General features: G+C 47.1%; 1 protein-coding gene across 1 annotated transcript in view; it reads left to right on the forward strand.

Annotated features, from left to right (window-relative positions):
- GPSM1 (G protein signaling modulator 1) overlaps nt 1-22,386 on the forward strand; it is a 308,945-nt gene that overhangs the window by 93,758 nt on the left and 192,801 nt on the right. Inside the window, exons 2-5 of the mRNA XM_030207619.1 lie at nt 187-408; nt 15,455-15,590; nt 17,678-17,820; nt 21,904-22,027. Coding sequence (XP_030063479.1) covers nt 187-408; nt 15,455-15,590; nt 17,678-17,820; nt 21,904-22,027 — 625 coding nt within the window. The remainder of the gene's footprint in view (nt 1-186; nt 409-15,454; nt 15,591-17,677; nt 17,821-21,903; nt 22,028-22,386) is intronic.

Consider the following 22,386-nt stretch of genomic DNA (forward strand, 5'->3'; position numbering starts at 1 on the left):
AGAGTCTTTGTGACTCAGGCCCTTGGTATTCTAAAACCTGACAGTCATAAACAGTAATAACATGGAGGATCCTAAGCTGAGAAAGAATGACTTACTGGGGCCTGTGGCATTCCACCAAGAAATAAAGTGGGTGACTAGTTGTCTACTATGTTCTGTGCTTCAGCCAGCACTGTTGACTTTTTACAGGACGGAAGCCACGTGTCTGGAGCTAGCCCTGGAAGGAGAGCGCCTGTGCAAAGCTGGAGACTTCAAATCCGGGGCGGCCTTCTTTGAGGCAGCGGTGCATGTGGGTACAGAAGATTTGAAAACGCTTAGTGCCATCTACAGTCAACTAGGCAATGCCTATTTCTACCTAAAGGAATATTCTAAAGCGCTTGAGTACCATAAACATGACCTGACGCTGGCAAGGTAAGCCTCAATCTTTTTCAGTTCTTGTATTCTGTCCCAGGTGAGAGGAAGACAGTAAACATTACCATTTCAGTTCCGTTTAATTAGAGATTTCTATTAGCCAAAGTTTACACAGTCTCTCCTACTCAGTCTGACTCTCAATAATCCAGTCAGGTCATCCACAGGCCTCTATTTCTTAAAGGAATGTAAAACCAGTGTGTTTTTTTCTAGCAAAACAGGTGCCGGTACTCAAATGGTAGGCCACCCTTCAGGAGTGGGGTGATCACTGAGGGACCCACCCCATAAGAGCCAGGCCCTCTGCAACCAGTCATAGAATCTATAAGAAGACAGAATTGGTGTGTAGAACCTGAGCTCTCTCATTAAAACTTGGGTTCCATGGGTCAATTTTAGCAGACAATAGAAAAGATGCCAGTACTCAGTACCCCCTAAAAAAAAAAAAAGCCCTGTGTAAAACACTTAAGAATTATTTGTTGAGGTTTCAGTTTCTGTATGCACTTATATGATTCCTTCTAGTTGAATTCACACGTCTCCTTATACCTTACTAAACATAAGCACTCATCATTTAGATGCCAAAAATGATATGAAAGGATACTGGCTAGAATGCATGGGAAAGAAGCAGAGATAATCGTAGATCTTACCGAGCAGGAAAAGTAAAATACTCTAAAATTAAAAATGAAAAACAGTAATGGAATCTGTTATAATGTATTTAGATTACTGTAATTCCATCTGTGTTGCCTTTCCAAAAGAGGGAGGTATTAAATTGTGAGAGATGAGAGACAGCCACTTCCCTGCTAGTTTCTCTCCATTCATTTCTTCCAGTTTTACACTAGTAACGTAGAATTGTTTTTTCTTGTTTTCCATACTTTCAAATGTCTTGAACCTTGTTATCTGATGGGCAAGATGTCATTGTATCAACCCTTACAACCACTGTGCTATAGTCAGAAGGAGCAATTAATAGTTGCTTCTGTTAAGGCTATAATGAAAGATAATGATTTAGCCCTAGTTCTGGAATACTGCCTAGTATAGGGAATTATTGCCATTAGATATCCAGAACACAACAGATTATTTATCATTTTGTAGACTGTTGAAAAACTTGCACATTAGCACTAATGGATCCTTAATGGTATCTTCCACTAAAGCCTTTAGAAAATGGAACAGAACTATGTTCAGCTTTGATCATTATGGGGCTCATTTTCAAAAGAGAAAAAAGTCTCAAAATGGCATAAAGTGGTATTTGGATGTTTTTCTCCAAAAAAACCCCATCCAAATCACAATTTTCAAAACTCAAATTTGAGATGTTTTTCTCTGCAGTGCATCCAAATCACGAGGGGCATGTTGAGGGCAGGAATTGAACGTCCCAAAATTTGGACATTTTTCTCTGCCATAATGGAGCAAAGCAAAAATTATTTACATAATATAAGTCCAGAAAATGAAAGAATACATTCTTTTCTCCGAGGACAAGCAGGCTGCTTGTTCTCACGACTGGGTGACGTCCGCGGCAGCCCCCACCAACCGGAAATAAGCTTCGCGGGACGGTCGACACGCAGGGCACGCCCACCGCGCATGAGCGGCCGTCTTCCCGCCCGAGCGCGACCGCTCCCGCCAGTTACTTTTTTTCCGCGACTGAGAGAGTTGTGTTTTCCCTCTCTCTCGTTTCAGCCGCCGGATTTTTTCGACCGCGTTTACGCGGATCGTCGCTTTTGGCCTGTTCGGCCTCTTCTTCTTCTTCTTTCTCTTTTATTAAAAAAAAAAAAAAAAAAGAATTTTGCGCGTGTGGAGCACGCGCTCCTTCTTTTCCCTCGCTTTCTAGCGGGGACGCCTCGTTGCGGCCTAGTGGCCGCTCGGTCGGTTTCAGTTTTCGTGGTGTGATTTTAGCCACCATTGCCGACTTTGACTTCGCCGACGCGATTTTTCCGTCGATGTCCTCGAAGGTCCCGAGTGGATTTAAAAAGTGTGGTCGCTGCGGCCGGCCGATCTCGCAGACCGACACCCACGCTTGGTGCCTCCAGTGCCTCGGGCCGGAGCACAATCTCAAGTCGTGCGTTTTGTGTCTCGGTCTCCGGAAACGGACTCAGGTTGCGAGGCAAGTTCTGCGGGACCGTCTTTTTGGAACTTGCGCCGGCCCCTCGACGTCGACCCCGACGGCATCGGTATCGAAGACCGGTTCTTCGGTACCGGTATCGATGCCCGAGACATCGGCACCGATGGCAGCGACCCCAGGAGAACAGGTCCCGTCGGCCCGCCGGTCCGCCGGCGAGAGTGGGGTAGAGAGACCGCGTGGGCAGTCGGCCCCGGTCACTCCCTCAACTCGTGAGCCACGGGACCGAACCCTGTCGGACCCGGTACCCCGAGACCGAGGGGGATCGACCTCCTCCTCCTCCATGCCCTCCGGCACCGGTGACGTGCACCGGAAAAAAGACAAGAAGCGCCGTCACCGGGAGCCCTCGGTGCACCCTGAAGAGGAGTCGACGCCGAAGCGTCATCGCAGAGAGGAGAGATCTCCGTCGGTGGTGGAGGTACCGACGCGTCGGGGTTCCGGCACCTCGGTGCCGTCTCCTGGCCCCCAGCAGCTTCCGGCACCGACACCCTTACCGGCCCCACCGCCTTTCCCGGCAGCGGGCCTGGACGAGTGCCTCAGAGCCATCCTTCCGGGGATCCTGGAAGGGCTGATGCGCCAGGCTGTGCCGGCGCCGGGGGTGCTTGCGCCCTCGGCGCCGATGACTGTGGCGCCGGCGAGCTCTAGCCCGGCGCCGGGGCAGTCGACCCCCGCCGCCGCTTGCGGTGCCGGTCTCGACAGCCACGCAGGTGGAGTCCCCGTCGACGTCGATGGAGGGAGCTCCGTCCCCGCCGGCGCGGGAGTCCACCGCTCGACGACACCGAGACCTCGGTGCCTCGACGTCGAGCCGGGCCCGGTACCGGACGCAGCTACATGAGCTAATGTCCGATACCGAGGATGAGGACTCGTGGGGGAAGAGGAGGACCCGAGATATTTCTCCTCAGAGGAGTCTACGGGCCTTCCCTCGGACCCCACGCCGTCACCGGAGAGGAAGCTCTCACCTCCTGAGAGTCTCTCCTTTGCCTCCTTTGTGCGGGATATGTCTATAAGCATTCCCTTTCCCGTGGTCTCTGTGGAAGAGCCGAGGGCCGAGATGCTCGAGGTCCTCGACTATCCATCACCACCTAGAGAGTCCTCCACGGTACCAGCTGCACAATGTCCTGAAGGAGACGCTGCTCCGGAACTGGGTGCGACACTAACTAATCCCACCATTCCCAAGAAAGCAGAGTCCCAGTACAGGATCCACTCTGACCCAGAGCTCATGCGGCCCCAGTTGCCCCATGACTCAGCGGTCGTGGATTCTGCTCTCAAGAGGGCACGGAGTTCGAGGGATACCGCCTCGGCGCCCCCGGGGCGGGAGTCTCGCACTCTGGACTCATTTGGGAGGAAGGCCTACCAATCCTCCATGCTCGTGACCCGCATCCAATCTTACCTGCTCTATATGAGCATCCACATGCGGACCAATGTGCAACAGCTGGCGGACCTGGTCGATAAGCTCCCGCCGGAGCAGTCCAGGCCTTATCAGGAGGTGGTCAGGCAGCTGAAGGCGTGCAGAAAGTTCCTGTCCAGGGGGATTTTTGACACCTGTGACGTGGCATCTCGTGCTGCGGCCCAAGGTATAGTGATGCGCAGGCTCTCATGGCTGCGTGCCTCTGACCTGGACAACCGCACCCAGCAGAGACTGGCTGACGTCCCTTGCCGGGGGGATAACATTTTCGGTGAGAAGGTCGAGCAGATGGTGGACCAACTGCATCAGCGGGAAACCGCTCTCGACAAGCTCTCCCACCGGGCGCCTTCAGCACCCGCCCCCACGGGTGGGCGTTTTTCCCGGGCACGGCAGGCTGCACCCTATTCTTTTGCAAAGCGTAGGTACAACCAGCCGGCCCGAAGGCCTCACCAGGCACAGGGACAGCCCCAGCGCGCTCGTTCTCGTCAACAGCGTGCGCCTAAGCAGCCCCCTGCGCCTCCACAGCAAAAGCCGGGGACGGGCTTTTGACTGGATCCACGGGAACATAGCCGCCCTACAAGTGTCCGTACCGGACGATCTGCCGGTCGGAGGGAGGTTAAAATTTTTTCACCAAAGGTGGCCTCTCATAACCTCCGACCAGTGGGTTCTCCAAATAGTGCGGTGCGGATACGCCCTGAATTTGGCCTCCCTGCCTCCAAATTGTCCTTCGGGAGCTCAGTCTTTCAGCTCCCTTCACAAGCAGGTACTTGCAGAGGAACTCTCCGCCCTTCTCAGCGCCAATGCGGTCGAGCCCGTACCACCCGGGCAGGAAGGGCAGGGATTCTATTCCAGGTACTTCCTTGTGGAAAAGAAAACAGGGGGGATGCGTCCCATCCTAGACCTGAGAGGCCTGAACAAATTCCTGGTCAAAGAAAAGTTCAGGATGCTTTCCTTGGGCACCCTTCTGCCAATGATTCAGAAAAACGATTGGCTATGTTCCCTGGATTTAAAGGACGCATACACTCACATCCCGATACTGCCAGCTCACAGACAGTATCTCAGATTCCGCCTGGGCGCACGGCACTTTCAGTATTGTGTGCTGCCCTTTGGGCTCGCCTCTGCCCCACGAGTGTTTACAAAGTGCCTCGTGGTGGTGGCGGCGTATCTACGCAAGCTGGGAGTGCACGTGTTCCCATATCTCGACGATTGGCTGGTCAAGAGCACCTCGGAGGCAGGAGCCCTCCGGTCCATGCAGTACACTATTCAACTTCTGGAGCTGCTGGGGTTTGTGATCAATTACCCAAAGTCCCATCTCCAGCCTACTCAGTCTCTGGAATTCATAGGAGCGCTGCTGAATACCCAGACGGCTCAGGCCTACCTTCCCGAAGCGAGGGCTACCAATCTCTTGGCCCTGGCTTCGCAGACCAGAGCGTCTCAGCAGATCACAGCTCGGCAGATGTTGAGACTTCTGGGTCATATGGCCTCCACAGTTCATGTGACTCCCATGGCTCGTCTTCACATGAGATCTGCTCAATGGACCCTAGCTTCCCAGTGGTTTCAAGCCACCGGGAATCTAGAAGATGTCATCCGCCTCTCCACCAGTTGCCGCACTTCACTGCTCTGGTGGACCATCCGGACCAATTTGACCCTGGGACGTCCATTCCAAATTCCGCAGCCCACGAAAGTGCTGACGACGGATGCATCTCGCCTGGGGTGGGGAGCCCATGTCGATGGGCTCCACACTCAGGGTCTGTGGTCCCTCCAGGAAAAGGATCTGCAGATCAACCTCCTGGAGCTCCGAGCGATCTGGAACGCACTGAAGGCTTTCAGAGATCGGCTGTCCTGTCAAATTATCCAAATTCGGACAGACAATCAGGTTGCAATGTATTACGTCAACAAGCAGGGGGGCACCGGATCTCGCCCCCTGTGCCAGGAGGCCGTCGGGATGTGGCGTTGGGCGTGTCGGTTCGGCATGCTCCTCCAAGCCACGTACCTGGCAGGCGTAAACAACAGTCTGGCCGACAGACTGAGCAGAGTCATGCAACCGCACGAGTGGTCGCTCCATGCCAGAGTGGTACGCAAGATCTTCCGAGCGTGGGGCACCCCCTCGGTGGACCTTTTCGCCTCTCAGCCCAACCACAAGCTGCCTCTGTTCTGTTCCAGACTTCAGGCACACGGCAGGCTAGCGTCGGATGCCTTTCTCCTCCATTGGGGGACCGGCCTCCTGTATGCTTATCCTCCCATACCTTTGGTGGGGAAGACCTTACTGAAGCTCAAGCAAGACCGCGGCACCATGATTCTGATCGCGCCCTTTTGGCCCCGTCAGATCTGGTTCCCTCTTCTTCTGGAGTTGTCCTCCGAAGAACCGTGGAGATTGGAGTGTTTTCCGACTCTCATTTCGCAGAACGACGGAGCGTTGCTGCACCCCAACCTCCAGTCTCTGGCTCTCACGGCCTGGATGTTGAGGGCGTAGACTTCACTGCGTTGGGTCTGTCTGAGGGTGTCTCCCGGGTCTTGCTTGCCTCTAGGAAGGATTCCACTAAAAAGAGTTACTTTTTCAAGTGGAGGAGGTTTGTCGTGTGGTGTGAGAGCATGGCCCTAGAACCTCGTTCTTGCCCTGCACAGAACCTGCTTGAATACCTTCTGCACTTATCAGAGTCTGGCCTCAAGACCAACTCAGTAAGGAATCACCTTAGTGCGATTAGTGCTTACCATTATCGTGTGGAAGGAAAAGCCATCTCTGGAGAGCCTTTAGTCGTTCGATTCATGAGAGGCTTGCTTTTGTCAAAGCCCCCTATCAAGCCTCCTGTTGTGTCATGGGATCTCAACGTCGTCCTCACCCAGCTGATGAAACCTCCTTTTGAGCCACTGAATACCTGCCATCTGAAGTACTTGACCTGGAAGGTCATTTTCTTGGTGGCAGTTACTTCAGCTCGTAGGGTCAGTGAGCTTCAAGCCCTAGTAGCTCATGCTCCATATACCAAATTTCATCACAACAGAGTAGTGCTCCGCACCCACCCAAAGTTCCTGCCGAAGGTGGTGTCGGAGTTCCATCTTAACCAGTCAATTGTCTTGCCAACATTCTTCCCCAGGCCGCATACCCGCCCTGCTGAACGTCAGTTGCACACATTGGACTGCAAGAGAGCATTGGCCTTCTACTTGGAGCGGACACAGCCCCACAGACAGTCCGCCCAATTGTTTGTTTCTTTCGACCCTAACAGGCTAGGGGTCGCTGTCGGGAAACGCACCATCTCCAATTGGCTAGCAGATTGCATTTCCTTCACTTACGCCCAGGCTGGGCTGACTCTTGAGGGTCATGTCACGGCTCATAGTGTTAGAGCCATGGCAGCGTCAGTGGCCCACTTGAAGTCAGCCACTATTGAAGAGATTTGCAAGGCTGCGACGTGGTCATCTGTCCACACATTCACATCACATTACTGCCTCCAGCAGGATACCCGACGCGACAGTCGGTTCGGGCAGTCGGTGCTGCAGAATCTGTTTGGGGTGTAAATCCAACTCCACCCTCCAGGACCCGAATTTATTCTGGTCAGGCTGCACTCTCAGTTAGTTGTTCTTCGTAGGTCAATTTCTGTTGTTTCCTCGCCGTTGCGAGGTTCAATTGACCTGGGTTCTTGTTTTGAGTGAGCCTGAGAGCTAGGGATACCCCAGTCGTGAGAACAAGCAGCCTGCTTGTCCTCGGAGAAAGGGTATGATACATACCTGTAGCAGTTGTTCTCCGAGGACAGCAGGCTGATTGTTCTCACCTTCCCTCCCTCCTCCCCTTTGGAGTTGTGTATTTCATATTTTTTGCTAGTCATTCAACTGGCGGGAGCGGTCGCGCTCGGGCGGGAAGACGGCCGCGCATGCGCGGTGGGCGTGCCCTGCGTGTCGACCGTCCCGCGAAGCTTATTTCCGGTTGGTGGGGGCTGCCGCGGACGTCACCCAGTCGTGAGAACAATCAGCCTGCTGTCCTCGGAGAACAACTGCTACAGGTATGTATCATACCCTATATATCCATCTTAAAGCTGCAAGAAATAAGAAATCATTTAGTCCATATCTCGTGAACTAGCTGAGTTATTGAGAAAAGGAAATAAAGCTCTAGATCTGTTTCAATCGTGCCTACTGTAGGGCCGTGACAAAAAAGGTGCCTTAAATGTCCTTATGACTACTGGAGGGATTAAGGCATGACCCCCACCCATTATTCACACAGTGGTCGCTGACCCTTTCCTACCCCCCCACCCAGTGGTGTGCTGGTAAATTTTTAACAACAGGCGCCCCCCGGTCCACCACGGCGCCGCCCCCCCCCCCCCCCCCCACCTCTGCACCCCCCCCCAAAAAAAAAATTTGCAGAGCTGGCTATACCGGGGGGGGGGGGGGGGGCGGGCGGCGGACAACACATTACTCTCTCCAGGAAAAAAACAATTAAATGATCCCAGGTTCCAATCTAATTCATGTTTAATATGGGATAAAATGCCATAAATAAGTAAATAAACATAAACTTTTAACGTTCAGCACCTGATTCTCAAAGTGGACATATTCCAAACACTATAATGAAAATAAAATTATTTTTTTTCTACCTTTGTTGTCTGGTGACTTTGTTTCTCTGATTATGCTGGTCCAGTATCTGATTCTGCTGCTCTCTATCTGTTCCCTTGACTCCGTTTCCAGGGCTTCCTTTCCATTTATTTCTTTTCTTTCCTCCTTTCTTCTTCATTTCTGGTCCTCCGCATACTTGACTGTACAGTGGATCCAGCTTCTGCCTATTTTCTCCATCCATGTGCAGTTCCTCTCCTCACTTCCTTTTCCCTCATCTAATCTCCTTCCTCTATCTTCCCTCCATGTCCAGCATTTCTTCTCTCTCCCTTCCCTCCCCTCCATCCATGTCCAGAATTTCTCTTCCTCTCTCCGCCATCCATGTCCTGAAACTCTCCTCTCTCTCCCCTGCCCCTCTCTATCCATCCATACCCAGCAATTCTCTTCTTTCCCCTGCCCCCTCTGCCCATCCATGCCCAGCAATTCTCTCCTCTGCCCATCCATGCCCAGCAGTTCTCTCCCCTGCCTCCCTCTGCCCATCCATGCCCAGCAATTCTCTCCCCTGCCCCCCCCTCTGCCCATCCATGCTCAGTAATTCTCTCCCCTGCCCCCCTCTGCCCATCCATGCTCAGTAATTCTCTCCCCTACCCATCCATTGCCAGCAGTTCTCTCCCCTGCCCCCCTCTGCCCATCCATGCCCAGCAGTTCTCTCCCCTGCCCCCCTCTGCCCATCCATGCCCAGCAATTCTCTCCCCTGCCCATCCATGCCCAGCAATTCTCCTCCCTCCCCTGCCCTCCCGCTCCCATCCATGTGTAGCGATGTCCTTCGCCCCCCCATCCTCCCCTGCCGCTCCCATCCGTCAGTTTCAAATACCTGCCTGGAAGCGCCGCTTTATTTAAAGCCCTGCTGCCCGTCTCCAGCTGCTTTTCCTGATTGCTTCTCAAGAGTTCGGTTCTTCGCGCCGTTAGTCCCGCCACGGGAAAAGGAAATGACGTCAGAATGACGTCAGAAGGCGGGACTAAGGGCACGAACCGAACTCCTGAGAAGCAATCAGGAAAGGCAGCTGGAGACGGGCAGCAGGGCTTTAAATAAGGTGGCGCTTCCAGGCAGGTATTTGAAACTGACGGATGGGAGCGGCAGGGGAGGATGGAGGGGCGAAGGACATCGCTACAAATGGATGGGAGCGGGAGGGGAGGTAAGCATGGCGCCCTCCTGCCATGCTTACCTCGTGCAATGGAGCCGGCTCGCCCCTTACAACAACCGGCTCGCAAGAGCTGTCAAAATTTAACAAGTGGCTCTTGCGAGCCGGTGCAAGCCGGCTCCAGCACACCACTGCCCCCACCCCCAAAGATGTGAAATAAACAGTACATAGCAGCCTCTATGACAGCTTCAGATATTATGGCCAGTCCTATTAGAGCAGCCAACAGATTCCTGGAGTAGCCTAGTGGTCAGTGCAGTGGACTGTAGAGAGAGGAAACACAGCCCACATCCCACTCTAACTGGTACACTTGTGGTGGAATGTGCAAGCCCTCAAAAACCCACCAAAACTGACTGTACTACTACTACTACTACTACTACTATTTAGCATTTCTATAGCGCTACAAGGCATACGCAGCGCTGTACTTAACTGTACACCACTACAATAGCCCTTATGCCTGCAGATGTAGCTACAGTAGGCTTAAGGTGGGTTTTGGAAGGCTCACCATACAATATAAGGAAGAAATGGTGAGATGTGTACCTGGGACCTTTTATATTTATTTATTTATTTATGTATTTATTGTGATTTATTAACTGCCATTATGAAGAGATTCACCCAAGGCGGTGTACAGTAGGTACAGTTTAACAGAAAACTTACAATTTTGTTAACAGAAGACAAAAAAGTAAAATGACCAAGTATAAAGTGCTGGTCTCTGAAAACTAATCAAAAATGTATTAAAATTAGTCCAATATAAAGGTATCATCTTATTTTCTGTTTTGTGTTTTATTTGTATTTATTAACCTTTTTTAACACAGCTACATTACTTTATCCTAAATTAATAATTTATTTTATCTACCTTTATTGTCTGGCAGTTTACTTTTTCCAATTGTGTTGCTCCTATTCTCTGTTCTTGCTTTCCTTTGTCTTCTCTTAACTCTCTTGCCAGGGTTTCCTGTTCATATGTCATTTTTCTCCCTCCTGTTTCTTTCGTTTTTCTTCTATTTTTCTTCCTCTCTATCCAGATTTAATTCATTCTTACTATCCAGTCTTTAATTTTCCCCTTTTTACTTCATCTACCTCTGGCTTTTCATCTTTCCCTCACCCTTGTTCTCCCCATACCCCTTCTTCTTCTTCACTCTTTCACTTATCCTCTCCCCCTTTCCATCCAGCATCTCCCCTCTTTCTTTCCCTACCCCTCCATCCAGCATCTTTCCTCTTTCTCCCCATTCTTCCAGTATCTCCCCCTCTTTCTCTTTTTTTCATCCTTCCATCCAATGTCTCCTCTTTTTCTCGGTACCCTTCCATCCAGCGTCTTCCTTCTCTCCTCCTACTCTTTCATCCAGCATCTTCTCTTTCTCTCCCTATCCTTCCATCGACTGTCTCCCCTCTTTCTCTCTCCATCCTTCAAGTGTCTTCCCCACTTTCTCTATACATCCTTCCATACAGCATCTTCTCTTTCTCTCCATACCCTTCCAGACAGCATCTTCTCTTTCTCTCCATACCCTTCCATACAGCATCTTCTCTTTCTCTATGCATCCTTCCATCCAGCACCTCCCCTTTCTCTCCCTACCCTTCTATCCAGCGTCTTCTCTCTTTCTCTCTCCTTTCTTCCATCCATTATCTCTTTCTCTCTCCATCCTTCCAACCAGGGCCTCCCCCTTTCTCCACATCTTTCTACCCAGCATCTTCTCCAGTCCTTTTCTATCTGTGTCCCCTCTTTCTCTCCCCCCCATCTTTCCACTCATCACCTTTCTGTCTACCCCTCTTCCTTGGAGGTCCTCAATTTTATCCCCTCTCTCCATTCAGTATCTCCTGCCTCTTTCTCCACACACCCTCCCCTCCCCTCTTACATGGCAGGCACCTTCTTTCCTGGGCTGGCCACTTCTGTTTCTCCCGATGAAGAGCAGTGGCCACAGGAAAACAACAAATAGGAAACGTGGGGCCACAGCCTTCAGGCATGCGCTGTCAGCTTTGTTGGTCCTCTGCCCCAGAACGGGAAGTTGATTTCACTGGGGGCAGGGGACCAGCAGAGCTGACAGCGCGTGCCTGAAGGCTGCGGCCCCGCGCTTGCTGTTTGCTGTGTTGCCACAACTGCTGCTCCACAGAAGAAGCAGCAGCAGTGGTGCGGTGGTACAGTGTGTCTCAGCGGTGAGCGGGAGGATTTTAGGAGATGACTCCTGCTCAATGCGGGAGACTTGGCAGGTCTATCAAATATATAAATAAATACATAAATTTTAAATAGGGAATGACTCCAGTTGATAAAATATTTTAGCCATTTTATTTTGAGGTTTGGGGAGAAATATCTCTAGGCAGGTGACACTGCTGCTGTAATTACTATGGATGTGTGAAACTGCAGATGTTATATAGTTTGTTTGTTTTTGTTTGTGTGTTAAGAAATCTAACAAGCTGGGCTGATGTAAAATGTGCTGCGGCCCAAGGTAGAAATGTAGTACAGGACCCCAAAGCTCACCAAAGCAGGCTGTATCTTATTCATCTTTAGGTGCATTTAGGGCCCCCTGTAATATGAGGGCCCAGGGCAGTTGCTCTGTTTGTATCCCCCTAATGCCAGCCCTGCCAACAAGTTTTGGTAGCATGATGAGGAGAATATTCAGCTGTGGGCTATCTGGTTAAATGTAACCAGATAGCCAAAGAATGTAACCAATTAAGTTCATGGGAGCCAACTCTGTGGGTGCTTGAGCACCCCCAATATTGAACAAACTCCTTGACTGTGTCAGGGAGAGGTAGTTTCCATAGGGTTAGTACCCCTAATAACTTTGAATAGTTGGCTCCTATGGTTAAGTTGTATTTAAAGTTGTTCGGATGACTTTAAGACAGTGATTTATTTTTAAAAAATCAATTAGACTTAATTTATCTTGAACTGGATAGTGCGTATATACAGCACAGCACTCTTAAATTTTCATGTTCCCCTGGCATGGCTCTGATGGTTCTTGTAGTTGTATATTTGCTAGCCCGGGAAATTCAAAAGTTACAATTTGTTTGAGTAACTCTCAAAGTTTGACAGATCAAATCGTTTGCCTTTCAACCAACTTAATACTGGTTTCCATTTGTTTCTTTTTCTCCCATCCACATTAAAGCACCAGCAAAATGAAATGAGAAAGCAACTATGATACTTATTGGAAGTCATTTTAAAAACATAAATACATGGAAACGGCAATTGTACAGAGCCACCGTTTCCAAGTGTAGGTGGATGAAATGCAGAGATTCAAGGGGGTGTGGTTTGGGTGGGCCGAAAAAGTATATATGTGTTTCCCATTTTACAATGAGATTACATGTATATATCATTATGTTTCTATGCTGTCTTGTGCACCTGTTTGAGACGTGCCAACTGCCTGAACCTTTGAACCTGGAGTCTCCTCCAGTGATTCAGGAACATTGGGGTGACCTCTGTGGTGTCTAACAGCACCTCACAAGTTCTTAAAATTAGTTATTTTGCTCAGCTCCTCAATTGGCTCCTCTTGAATGTGTAACTTTTAAAAATGTGATACGTGCACGAGTAAGCAGAGCAAAGGCAGCACTTTCACATAACACATGTAAAGCCCAAGTGATGCTGTGGGTTTTTTTTTTGCATGTCTAGTTTCCAAACTGGATGTTTCAGCTGTATGTGCCGGCAGAATTGTAGCCAGGTTTTGACATGAGGGGGAGCAAACCTTTTGTATAATAGGCGCTGTTTCAAGGCTGAAGGGCCGAGCTGCATAGGTGCCATTTAATTCAAAATAAGTACATAAGTACATAAGTAGTGCCATACTGGGAAAGACCAAAGGTCCATCTAGCCCAGCATCCTGTCACCGACAGTGGCCAATCCAGGTCAAGGGCACCTGGCACGCTCCCCAAACGTAAAAACATTCCAGACAAGTTATACCTAAAAATGCGGAATTTTTCCAAGTCCATTTAATAGCGGTCTATGGACTTGTCCTTTAGGAATCTATCTAACCCCTTTTTAAACTCCGTCAAGCTAACCGCCCGTACCACGTTCTCCGGCAACGAATTCCAGAGTCTAATTACACGTTGGGTGAAGAAAAATTTTCTCCGATTCGTTTTAAATTTACCACACTGTAGCTTCAACTCATGCCCTCTAGTCCTAGTATTTTTGGATAGCGTGAACAGTCGCTTCACATCCACCCGATCCATTCCACTCATTATTTTATACACTTCTATCATATCTCCCCTCAGCCGTCTCTTCTCCAAGCTGAAAAGCCCTAGCCTTCTCAGCCTCTCTTCGTAGGAAAGTCGTCCCATCCCCACTATCATTTTCGTCACCCTTCGCTGTACCTTTTCCAATTCTACTATATCTTTTTTGAGATACGGAGACCAGTACTGAACACAATACTCCAGGTGCGGTCGCACCATGGAGCGATACAACGGCATTATAACATCCGCACACCTGGACTCCATACCCTTCCTAATAACACCCAACATTCTATTCGCTTTCCTAGCCGCAGCAGCACACTGAGCAGAAGGTTTCAGCGTATCATCGACGACGACACCCAGATCCCTTTCTTGATCCGTAACTCCTAACGCGGAACCTTGCAAGACGTAGCTATAATTCGGGTTCCTCTTACCCACATGCATCACTTTGCACTTGTCAACATTGAACTTCATCTGCCACTTGCACGCCCATTCTCCCAGTCTCGCAAGGTCCTCCTGTAATCGTTCACATTCGTCCTGCGACTTGACGACCCTGAATAATTTTGTGTCATCGGCGAATTTAATTACCTCACTAGTTATTCCCATCTCTAGGTCATTTATAAATACATTAAAAGCAACGGACCCAGCACAGACCCCTGCGGGACCCCACTAACTACCCTCCTCCACTGAGAATACTGGCCACGCAATCCTACTCTCTGCTTCCTATCTTTCAACCAGTTCTTAATCCATAATAATACCCTACCTCCGATTCCATGACTCTGCAATTTCTTCAGGAGTCTTTCGTGCGGCACTTTGTCAAACGCCTTCTGAAAATCCAGATATACAATATCAACCGGCTCCCCATTGTCCACATGTTTGCTTACCCCCTCAAAAAAATGCATTAGATTGGTGAGGCAAGACTTCCCTTCACTAAATCCGTGCTGACTTTGTCTCATCAGTCCATGTTTTTGTATATGCTCTGCAATTTTATTCTTAATAATAGCCTCCACCATCTTGCCCGGCACCGACGTCAGACTCACCGGTCTATAATTTCCCGGATCTCCTCTGGAACCCTTCTTAAAAATCGGAGTAACATTGGCTACCCTCCAGTCTTCCGGTACTACACTCGATTTTAGGGACAGATTGCATATTTCTAACAGTAGCTCCGCAAGTTCATTTTTTAGTTCTATTAATACTCTGGGATGAATACCATCAGGTCCCGGTGATTTACTACTCTTCAGCTTGCTGAACTGACCCATTACATCCTCCAAGGTTACAGAGAATTTGTTTAGTTTCTCCGACTCCCCCGCTTCAAATATTCCTTCCGGCACCGGAATCGACCACTCCCCTTGCACCCCACCTAGCTACGCTTCTGTGTACCGGCAAATACATGCCTGCTCCTGCACATCCTTATACATAGTTTACTAAAGGTTCTGAATTCACCAGAGCCTTTTGTAAAATACTGTGAGAAATGTGGACATCCCATTTGCCACACAGAGCCCCAGTGCAAAATGGGACTTAAAACTGTATGTATTCTGGAACATCCCATAGTACCTACCCTTACAATACACCCTATGTTAGAGCTACATCCAGCCTATGTCTGATTTAGTGAGAGTAACCATTGTTCTAAGAATGTTCTACTAATATTTTCCTCTTATGTCATAGGACCATTGGAGATCGTATTGGAGAAGCAAAAGCCAGTGGCAACCTGGGCAATACACTGAAAATACTGGGACAGTTTGATGAAGCCATTGTCTGCTCTCAGAGGCATTTAGATATTTCTCAAGAACAGGGAGACAAGGTACCAGGATGTTCTACTTAGGCCATATTGATTGCTTGGAAGTATCATTGCATCTCACACCACTGCTTTGTTGACTGCCTGTTGCACACTGTTCTGTCCATGAATCTGAAGTCAGCCCTCTATTTTATTTTATTTCCATTTTGCTCACACCTTTTTCAGTAGTAGCTCAAGGTGAGTTACATTCAAGTACACTGGATATTTCTCTGTCCCAGGAGGGCTCACAATCTAAGTTTGTACCTTAGGCAATGGAGGGTTAAGTGACTTGCCCAACATCACAAGGAGCAGCAGTGGGATTTGAACCAGCCACCTCTGGATTGCATGACCGGTGCTCTAACCACTAGGCCACTCCTCCACTCTACTAGTACATATGTTTGAGATACATTACTCCACAGTCTATAACATTGATAATACACTACCTCCTCTGTATCCAAGGTATCTGTCTATAAAAATAGAGTTTTATTGGTGAAAGTAAGTCACTGACCCTCAGATTCTATATATGGTGCCCAGGTTTGGTAGTAAGCATTTTCGCAACCCTACTGGATTATTTTGTATCCCCTTGACTGGATGTTATCACTCTCCATGGCAGTATGAAATTCACAACCTGTGTGACAATGTATGTTCATAGATATGTCATTAATGATGTGTTGGATTGTTTTCGATTGGTTGCTTTGACTTTTCATGTATCTCATGTCACTATTTCAATTGTCCTGTATGTTTAAACAGAGGTTTGGAGGCAGCATTGCCAAAACATGGCCCGTGTCGAGTCATGCCTCTAGTTGAATTTTATGTTTGTTGAATTTTAAAAAAATACAATAGACTTCTAAGAAATATTCTCCTTGGATTCCTTTTTTCCTCACTCCTCGTTTGTTGTTGATTCCGTACCCCTGAGGACTTTTTCTTGTTGACTTGCTCAGATTTGGGCACTCAAATTTGGGTGCACTTCTGAGATGCGTGCGCAAATGAATTGGCTAATAAGCTGTTAACAGCAATAATTAGGATTGGCTGCGCGCTATTCTATAACGTTGGGTGCCTAAATCCCATAGAGTACAACCCAAAAGTGGTCGTGGCCTTGGGAGAGCACGGGCAGGTCAGGAACATTCCAGAAAATTACTCACAGTGTTATAGAATAATGGGTTTCTGCACCCAACTTGGACACTGGGATTTATACCAGGTTTCAGCAGGCATAAGTCTGGTGCCCAGAGCTGAGTGTGGGAATTTGTTATTTGTTACATTTGTATCCCACATTTTCCCACCTATTTGTAGGCTCAATGTGGCTTACATAGTACCGGAGAGGCATATGCAGACTCCAGTGAGAACAAATGCAAAGTGATGTAGTGGTAAAATAAAGTTCATGTGGCATAGCCACATTAGGGAAACATACAACGGAAGAGTTGAGTTTTGTCCATTACATACTTTAGTTTTGTTGTGTTGCAGGGATTAGGCATTTAAGTTGGATCGGTGGGGTATGCCTTTTTGAAAAGGTTAGTTTTTAGTGATTTCTGGAAGTTTAGGTGGTCGTACGTCATTTTCAAGGCTTTTGGTAATGCGTTCCACAATTGTGTGCTTATGTAGGAAAAGCTGGATGCGTAAGTTGATTTGTATTTAAGACCTTTACAGCTTGTGTAGTGCAGATTTAGATGTGATCGTGTTGATTCTGATGTGTTTCTAGTTGGTAGGTCGATCTAGTCTGTCATGTATCCCGGGGCTTCACCGTAGATAATTTTGTGGACCAGGGTGCAGATTTTGAAGGCAGTGCGTTCTTTGATTGATCTTTTCTGGTGCCCATGTTGAGTCCCATTTATAAAATCCCCCCTGATAGGACAAGAGGGACATGTGTAGAATAAAAAGTTAAACTTTGCTGGAGGGGGGGGGGGGGTCACTTTTTTAAAAATAAAATCTTTGTTCTAACCAATTTATATTTTATATGTTTGTGTTTATAGTTATAAAGGTCATTGAATGAATATATTAGTGGTCTGAGATTATTCACTACTCTTTGTGTTTCTTGGTAATCTGAGAATCTCAAACTAGGGAGTTCTAGGTATAAGGAAGTGAATGCTGCTCATGTTCTAATTGTGTTGATCTTCCAGGTGGGTGAAGCTAGAGCCCTCTACAACACTGGCAATGTCTATCACGCCAAGGGAAAGCAGTTGTCTTGGAGCATGGCCAACGTCCCCGGAGACCTTTCTGAAGAAGTCAAAGAGACGCTACAGAAAGCTACAGACTTCTATGAGTGAGACTGATTTCAGCTTCTTCGGGAGTATGTCCTGATGTGGAAAGGCACATAAACTAGATATCTAGGGGTGTGCACACTGTGTTTTTCCTGTTCAAGAGAGATTTTTGAGGCAGTCATTTCATTCACTTTTTTTTTTGTTTCAGTTTCAGGCTGTTTGAAAGTAATGCAACCAAAAATGAAACGCATTTTTAAATTTCATTGCAAAACAAATGTACCTCCCTATCAGTCACTCCTGCAAAAAAGTCACTAATTACCAGCAGAGAATGATGTTAATCTATCAGCTTGTTCAGCATGCTATTGAATGATTTATTAGAACATGGAAAAAAAATACTGTTGCACTCTGGGCTGTTAGCACTGACCTCTAATACTATACATACAGTCCTGACAGTGTTCTCATCCCTCTCCCATCCATCAGTGATCTGGATCAGGCATATTAAGAATGAGCCTGGCCATATGGAGCAGTTAATGACCAAATAGAGGCTCTGGTGGAGAAGGTGGTCTGTGTTGTAAGAACCCAATAGTGCTTTGGTTCTCTTCAAGAGGACCATTAAGCGGGCAGTGCCTTCTTAATATGAGGTCAAAGTGTTCCTGTATATATGCAAAGCTCTGTTTGTGGCACTGGAGCTTCATGAGTGTTTTCAGGAAGACATAATTGGAATCCAGTTTGAGGGAAATTTTATAACATATTGCCTGTGTAGGACGTGCAAGTTAGGTGACTCTTCAGGGGCATTAATAAAGACACACAGATGCATATGCATCTTTGTAAAATAGCCTCACAAAACCCAAAATGCTCAGGATTATGTGTAAATGTGAGCACATAGGACCAAATTCTATAAAAGGCGCCTTTATAAATCAGCACCGAAAAACCATGTGGTTAGTGTGATTCTATAAACTATGCCTAAAGCTACAAGTAGTTTATAGAATATGCGCACACGTCGTTCTTGTGATTACAATTTAGGTGCACCCATTTAGGCCACCTAAAACCAGGCCTAAATACCTGCACCTAAGTTAGGCGCAGATCGGGTATATTTCATAATAGTGCTCATTGCTTTTTGAAATGCCCATTCTCCACCCGTGGCCACACCCCCTTTTCAACTGTGCACATGAGAATTTATGCGCACTGCATTATAGAATACACCTAGAAAGTTGTGCGCATAAATTCTAATTAAAGCCAATTAGTGCCGCTACTTGGTTAAGTACAATTATGGCACTGATTGGCTTGTTATCCAATTAAGTTGTGTGTGCAGTTTGGCCATGCAGCCAAATTAGCATGCGCAGCTTAAGGTGCAATGTATAGAATTTGGGGGATAGTGCACGACTCTGCCCGCGCTCTGTCTGAACATACATACACACACATGGGTTATATGGTGTTTGTGCATATACTGTTGGATAATCATATAAAAGGTTTTCTCAGTGGGGGAAAAAAGAGTTTACCTACAGAAAATTCATTATAAAATTGCTGCCTCCATGTTTTAAAGGTAGTTTTCACATGCCAGCAGTTGTACAGTATCACTTTGTGTGGTCCTGCTGCTAAAATATTATGGAGCTATATGTAAACTCTACAGTCACCAGATTTTCAAATTGCTGGCCACAGCATGTGAATAAAATTCAGATATCCTATGCTATTATTGGATATTGAGTGGTGCTGAAAATTGATAGAGTGGGCAGTGCCACTGTTATCTGGACAGTGGTGGTATTCAAACCACTAGAAACATAGAAAAATGTAGGCAGATAAAGACCATATGACCATCCAGTCTGCCCATCCATGTCCTCTACTCTCCCTATCACTCCCTTAGAGATCCTATGTACATACTGGTCTGAAAAGACCTGCCTCTAGTGAAACCATGTTGCCTCGGGCCCTGTAATCCATTGTAAATTCTCTTAAAAGCGTTTCCATTAATTTACTTATCACAGAAGTCAGACTTGGCCTGTAGTTCCCAACCTTTTCCTTATTTCTGCTTTTGTGAAGAGGGACCACATCTGCTCTTCTCTAGTCCTCTGGGACCACTCCTGATGCTAGAGATGTATTGAAAAGGTCAGCCAGCGGAGCTGCTAGAACTTCCCTAAGTTCCTTCAGTACCCTCTGATGTATGCCATCCGGCCCCATCGCTTTGTCCACATTTAGTTTAGCCAGCTCCTCACAAACACAGTCCTCCGAAAATTATTCAGGGACTTACCACTCCTCCATTCCTATTTCTGTTTCTTTTCTGCAGTCCTGCTCCCAGCCCTTCAGCTGTGAACATAGAGCAGAAATATTTGTTAAATATTTCCACCTTATCTTTCAGTTTCTACATATTTCTCCCCTTGAGTCTCACAATGCCACTTTTGTACTGCCTCCTATCACTAACATTTCTAAAAAAATAAAAAAAAGTCTTGTCCCCCCATTTTACCGTATTGGCTGTTTTGTTTTCATCCATCTGTATTTTTGTTTTCCTGACTATTCTACCAGCTTCTCTTAGCTTTTCCAGATATTGTCACCTATCTTCCACTTTCTGCAATCTCTTGTAGTTTGTAAAAAGCTAACCTCTTTTTCCCTTACCTTTTCAGCTATTACTTTTGAGAACCAAAGCAGCCACCTTTTCCTCATACTTTTATTTACTTTCCTTTCAAAAAGGTTTGTTGCCCTTACAATAGCTCCTTTCAGTTTTGCCCACTGCTTTCCAACTTCTTCCAGATGTTCCCATCCAGATAGCACTTCCTTGAGGTAATTCCACAGCTGAATAAAGTTAGTTTTTTTGAAGTCTAGAGCCTTCACCTTTGAATGAACCCTCTCCACACCTACCTTAATATTAAACCACACTATCTGGTGATCACTGGATGCCAGATTGACCCACAGAGCCTCTTCCTTACCCTGTAGGTCCTGCAATTGTGTGACTTTAATATTATCTTTAGCATATAATGCCATTTCCCCTCCCTTTCTTCCCACCCTGTCTTTTCTGAGCAGATTACAACTCAGTATAACTATATCCCAGTCATTGTTCTCTGTGAGCCATGTCTCTGTGATCGCCAATAAATCCCAACCATCCTCTTCCATCACAGCCTCAAGATCTAAAACCTTATTTCCCATACTTCGGGCATCAGTATATACTGGTTTCCAGACATTGCCCCTTTTTTTCATTGTGTAGAGGTAAGTAATGTTTCACTTACCTGGGACCTTTGATGGCCTGCCCCAATGATTCTAGTTTAAAGCCCTCTTCAGTAGGTTAACCAGTCTACTGCTGAAAACACTTCTTCCCTTCTTTGATAGATGCGCACCATCTCTGCTCAACAGCCCTTGGAAAGCATCCCATGGTGAAACCAAAATGCTTTTGATGACACCATCTGTACAGCCACATATTCATCTCTAGGATGCGAGCTTCCCTGTTTCTCTGGATTAAGTTAGGACATCAGTATTTCTGGATAGTTATTCAGATGGTAGTTTGGCTATCACCATTAACTGGATACCTTGCATCTGCTCATTCTCCACCCCATACCTGGCACTATCTGAATAGCACAGGGGCAGTCTATAATGATTTTTGCTGGAACTAACTGGACAGTTCAGCAAAACAATCAACAGAGGACCCCGGTCAGCTGTGCGTATCTGGATAGCAGGTGTGTTTTTAAAACGAAGTCTTTAGTATTTATATCTGACCACATTATTTAAGACGTTGTACAAATTCTGCACAAACGTTTTGCTGCTGTTCTGTCTTTTGTGCTGAACTGGCATTTTCAAGAAGACATGATTCAACCTCTACTGGAAATCATAACTTCCAGATCCTTCTTGAGAAAAATGCCAAAACTGAAAAACCACAAACCATTCAGTGGAAAAACGGGTATCCACTAGTAACTTTCTGTAATTTTCAGTAGACTTTTTAATTGCCACATGCTGGTCCCTCTCATTTTACAACTTTCATGATCCATGAATTTATCTCCTAAAAAATCTGAACAATGTTTGTCTGAAAATTAATTCCACACAGGTGTAATTGTTTCTTGGATATGTTTGTTTTCTCTATTGGAAGAAGGGCCCTGCTATTTAGGACATATTTGATAGTAGTGAAAACATCAGGAAATCTTTTCTTCCTCTTCATTTCCATATCACAGGAGGAATTTGTCTTTGGTGAAGGAACTAGGGGATAGAGCGGCCCAAGGACGGGCCTACGGGAACCTTGGGAATACGCACTACCTACTTGGCAACTTCAGTCAAGCCATCGTCTTCCACAATGAGGCAAGTTTTCATCATATCATCCATGAACTTAGAATAGGGCTCTCCAAACCTGTCCAAGGGACCTCACAGCCATGGGGTCAATATTCAATGTGATTTAAAAGACCAGGAAAGGCTCCTCGCTGTTTAAATCGCTTGTCTGGGGCTAACCTTAGCTATTCAGCAGCACTTAACTGTTGAATATCTCCTCTAAGCACCTATGCCTAAACTGTCTAGTTTGTGGGCAGTCCAGGGTCAGAGTTAGGATGGTGAGGAAAACTAGTCTGTTAGCAGAGATTTTCAGTCTACTGATCGACTGAGAAACTGCATAAAGTTAGGAGAGAACTTTGTGGTAAAGTCAACCTTCCTGGCAACCTCCCTGA

This window comes from Microcaecilia unicolor, chromosome 6 (assembly GCF_901765095.1).
Source record: "Microcaecilia unicolor chromosome 6, aMicUni1.1, whole genome shotgun sequence".
Taxonomy (NCBI): domain Eukaryota; kingdom Metazoa; phylum Chordata; class Amphibia; order Gymnophiona; family Siphonopidae; genus Microcaecilia; species Microcaecilia unicolor.